Source organism: Sinocyclocheilus rhinocerous, unplaced genomic scaffold, assembly GCF_001515625.1.
Source record: "Sinocyclocheilus rhinocerous isolate Xijiao unplaced genomic scaffold, SAMN03320098_v1.1 scaffold3438, whole genome shotgun sequence".
Classification (NCBI taxonomy): Eukaryota; Metazoa; Chordata; class Actinopteri; order Cypriniformes; family Cyprinidae; genus Sinocyclocheilus; species Sinocyclocheilus rhinocerous.
This window is the reverse complement of record NW_015656586.1, coordinates 244,972-249,771: the sequence shown is the minus strand read 5'-3', so window position 1 is coordinate 249,771 and position 4,800 is coordinate 244,972. Positions and strand designations below refer to the sequence as shown.

The 4,800-nt window shown below is 32.4% G+C and overlaps 1 protein-coding gene across 1 annotated transcript in view; it reads left to right on the top strand.

Moving 5' to 3' along the window:
- Positions 1-3,264: 3,264 nt before the first annotated feature.
- LOC107720300 (uncharacterized) overlaps positions 3,265-4,800 on the top strand; it is a 120,377-nt gene continuing 118,841 nt past the window's right edge. Inside the window, exon 1 of the mRNA XM_016527984.1 lies at positions 3,265-3,332. Coding sequence (XP_016383470.1) covers positions 3,265-3,332 — 68 coding nt within the window. The remainder of the gene's footprint in view (positions 3,333-4,800) is intronic.

Here is a 4,800-nt window from a genome sequence, read left to right as displayed (position 1 = left end):
CTGCAGTGAATGGGTGCCGTCAGAATGAGAGTCCGAACAGCTGATAAAAACATCAAAATAATCCACAAGTAATCCACTCCAGTCCATCAAATGAATGTCGTGTGAAGCAAAAAGCTGTGTGTTTGTAAGAAACAAATCCATCATTTATGCATTTTAACTTCAAACCTTTACTTCTGGCCAAATTAGAGTCTATAATCCATAATAACGCTTACTCCAGTGGGAAAAGTCCATCACCTGTTGTCCTCTCACATCAAAATCCACCCACAGATTTGTTTAGAGCTGTTTTAGACTATTTTCACTTGTAAACAGTGTTTGATCTGTGCAGATTTCTCTCCTGATTCAGACGAGACTACTTTTTTCCTGGAGAAAGCATTGTTATTGATAGAAGACTTGTAACAGTTGAAAGCATTTTAATGATGGGTTTTATTTCTTACAAACACACAGCTTTTCTCTTCACAAGATGTTAATTGATGGACTGGAGTGGATTACTTGTGGATTATTGTGATTAGTGGTCGACCGATATATCGCCAAGGCCGATATATCGGCCGATATTTGGCATTTTTTAAATATCGGCATCGGCCGATAAGTTTTCCTGCTTGGCCGATGCGTTCGAGGCGGGACTTTAATTTTGACGGCGCAACAGACTTTTATTTTGACAGCGCTGACAGCTGCAGCGCCTGAGCACACAGTGCTTACATTCTCCCTCTTGTTCGCTGTCGTCGTTAATAGTTCTGTCTAATACGGATAGAAGTCTGTCTAATAATCAGAACGGTTAAACAAAGGAATTAAAATGTATACAAAAAGTATTATAAAGATTGCTTTTATATTATTAGTAATAGAAAGGCAAACATTATAATACTTTCTCATTTGCCATCAGCATTCAGCAAATACTATTCATATAATTTAAACAAATCTTTGAATGACTAATGAACATTTAATTTCACAAAGCTTGCAAACTTAGTCGGATCCAGTTGTGAGATCTTGTGAAGTGTGCATTTGTATCCTGCATGATCGCGTTCTCTGCGTGACAGTCGATCCGTGCAAATTGAATGCTGACAGGAGGAGAGTTCAGCTTCACTGGAGACGCGCGATCGACAAACTTTAAACTCGTGATTTCAAATTATGCTGCGCTTTATGCATTTGCCCACTGTCATATTCATGTCATTTTCACTGCTGTATGTATGTAAAATGAGTGTTACATTGGCTTTATTTGAAAAAATATGATTCCCAATGCACACAAACTTCCCAGAATACTGAGTGCCTTGGTTACAGTGTTTACTTCCTTTTTTTATTATATTTTTTATTAAATATTTATTTATTTGTGAAAAATACTTTGTCATCTAAAGTATAAGTATGTTTATTTAACACATTTACTTTTTAATCCATTTACAAATGATTTCACATTTCTTAAACATTAATTAAAATAAATAAAATTATATCTGCTTTATATCGGCCATCGGCCACCCTGCTTTCCAAGATATCGGCGTCGGCCGTCAAAAAAACCCATTATCGGTCGACCACTAATTGTGATGTTTTTATCAGCTGTTTGGACTCTCATTCTGACGGCACCCATTCACTGCAGAGCATCCATTGGTGAGCAAATTTTCAGTTTTGGGTGAACTAGTCATTTAAAGAGCCTCTTCTGCTTCATCTCTGCCTCATAAACTGGGAATGATTGTGCGTCCCGTCCAGATGAGACGCCTGTCCGTGGCAGTTTGGAGTTGACTGTGAGTGCTGTGTAATGTTTGGGACATGTAATATGTTTGAGTCGTTGGATCAGGGGAACAGAAGCCGCTTTGGTGGGACTGTGATTGGAGTGAATCATGGCTAACTCAGTGTGGGCATCACACATATGGAAACACTCTGAGACCGGCAGTCTTAGACAGAAGCTTTTATAAACAGGACTAAGCCGGTATTAGAGATGGTATCGGTTTTCTGCTGTTGTCATGTTGCGTAGACAGAGGGATATAATTAACGAAAGACTGAAAATGATTGTTGTACATGTTGACTACATATTCGTTAATTCAATATGTATAAAAATTGTATTATTTAAAAGAAATTGTCATCGTTTTACCAGAATAAAATTGCTTTGACTTGTCAAGTGTTTCTCATAGAAAGCATTGATATTAAATGATGAGCAAAGACAGACTTTAAGAGAAAAACATGATGAGCTGAGCTACTATTAAGATTTTATAGCTCTTACTGTATGTCAACAATTGATTCATTTGTGTCAGTTTCTATTTCTGCTAAGGAAAAAAAACATTCGTTTTTTATTTTAGAAGCTTGTTTCCTGATAGAAAACACATAAGACTATGGTGCATTCTCTTATTTTAAATACATCAGTTTTTTTTTTTTTTTGTTCTCTTCCTTTGGTTTGCTTATTTCTGGCAAAATTAAATCAAAATGGACCCTATTGACTGTGTTATTATATACTCCTTGTCTTCATGATTCAAGAAAAGAAAAAAGTTATTTAATAAAAAAATGTAAAGAGAAAAATTTAAAATTTAAATGTAATACATATTGTTTTTATATACACTAATTATATGTATATATATATATATAACTGCATATAAATTGCAACATTTTTATTGATACTTAATATAAACTATAAACTGTCGTCATTTAGTTGCTGTCATGTCACTATAAACCCATATGACTTGCTTATATGGAGGACAAAAGGAGTTTGAATAATGTCATTGCTCTTTGTAATTACAGTGAATGGCGTTTTCAAGCCTCAAAAAGACACAAAAGCATGATAAAAGCATAATAAAACATTGATAAAAGTAATATATACAACTTTTGTTCTAAATCGAAGTGATATGATAGCTTTGACTGAGGAACAGTTGAATTGAACTCGTAGTCATGGTTAATCTGCTCCTCCAGTGGTTAGTTAACCATTCCAGATCATTGAATTAATGAGTTGAATCAGTGAACAAATTGTTTTGTGAACTTGGTCAGTTGATTCATTTGAAATGGTCAGTGATTTGTTCTCAAATCTGGAATATAGCACACAAATATTGAGATGCTTACTGAGACGGAGTCCTGAGTTTTGAATGCACAAGCTCCGGTTGTGTTGGGACTATCGCGTGCTGTGTGTTTTCCTCCCTGACCCCATGTTTGTTAGTGAAAATCCAGTACTCAAATGAAATGGCATGTGCACTAATGGTCTGTGAGTGGACACAGCAGCAGGTGCTTTGGGTATCTGCGGCTTAGGATGTGGCTTTCGCCGGAGCGATTGTTCTAAACAAGAGAGACAGGTGGCCTATGGCACAGGAAGCTGGTATTGTGCTGGCGCTGTTTGACTTTGGACAGTTCCTCTCATCAATAACCCCGTGAGTCACTTTGCTCTTTAGAGTTTGGAGCATGTTGTCCTGTGTGCATTGTTGTGACTCTTTTCCCATGCCATTGTCACAGTGTACAGTATGTTCTTATATTCATATTAGACTGTGTAACACTATTATATAATTAATCTCGCTGCTTTGATGGAATACCTTACGTTCGTGAACCTTTGTTTCCAGTTAATGGAAAATAAATTGATAAGCCCTTGTGAGGCCATACGTTACAGGGATTTTACTATGGTTTTGTTAGTCTCACTGTGAAACACAATGCTTCTTAATTGTGATTAAAATGACTGTCATGTGCTTCTTCAAATGCTTATTATTGCTTTTATGGCAACATGAATGTGATAAAATAAACCAATGGTTAATAAATGTGACCAGATCATGAGAGGAAAAATTACATCATAACATTTTAATGAATATAAAAATGTAATAAAAAAAAATTAAACCCAATTTTAGACTAAATTAATATATTTTGGTTTGTAAAGAAGCTCATTCTCATTACTGGAACAACAACAGCAATAATAATAATATAAAAATTGCATTTGGAAAATTTTATTTATGCAGATTTTAATGCAATTACAGTAATGCATGAGTTCCTTTTATTACTAATATCAGCATTATATAAATATAATTTGACTATAATATTCCTAATATTTATATTTTTTATAAATATATATTTTTTCGTTACTAATATTTATTTGCACTGCATTATTATTTATTTATACTATTGATTTTCTTCACACTTTTTATCTATTCATTTTCTTGAATAATAAAACATAAAAACCTATGTATATATAGGGGCACTTTAAATGAATATATTTTTCATATATATAAATGTGTGTATATACAGTATATATATATATATATATATATATATAAAAAAATTAATGACACTAATTTTATATCATTGTAACTTTGCTTTCCACACAAGTACTTCTTCATATGCCACAGCAAAAACTATAGTCTGAGAAAGTTCAAACATGATTAAAGGCAAGTGAACAGTCAGTAAAATAAAAGAAAGAAAAAGAAAAAAAAAAAGAAATACACAATTTACAAGCATAGATAATATAAACTGTAGTATTCAGGCACAGAAATTGAATAATTAAGTGTAAAATAACACGGCATTGTGTTCACTGTATGAATTAAATTTAGATTAATCTTTTTCCTTTTATTACTAATATCAGCATTATATAAATATAATTTGACTATAATATTCCTAATATTTATATTTTTTATAAATATATATTTTTTCGTTACTAATATTTATTTGCACTGCATTATTATTTATTTATACTATTGATTTTCTTCACACTTTTTATCTATTCATTTTCTTGAATAATAAAACATAAAAACCTATGTATATATAGGGGCACTTTAAATGAATATATTTTTCATATATATAAATGTGTGTATATACAGTATATATATATATATATATATATATATATATATATATGTG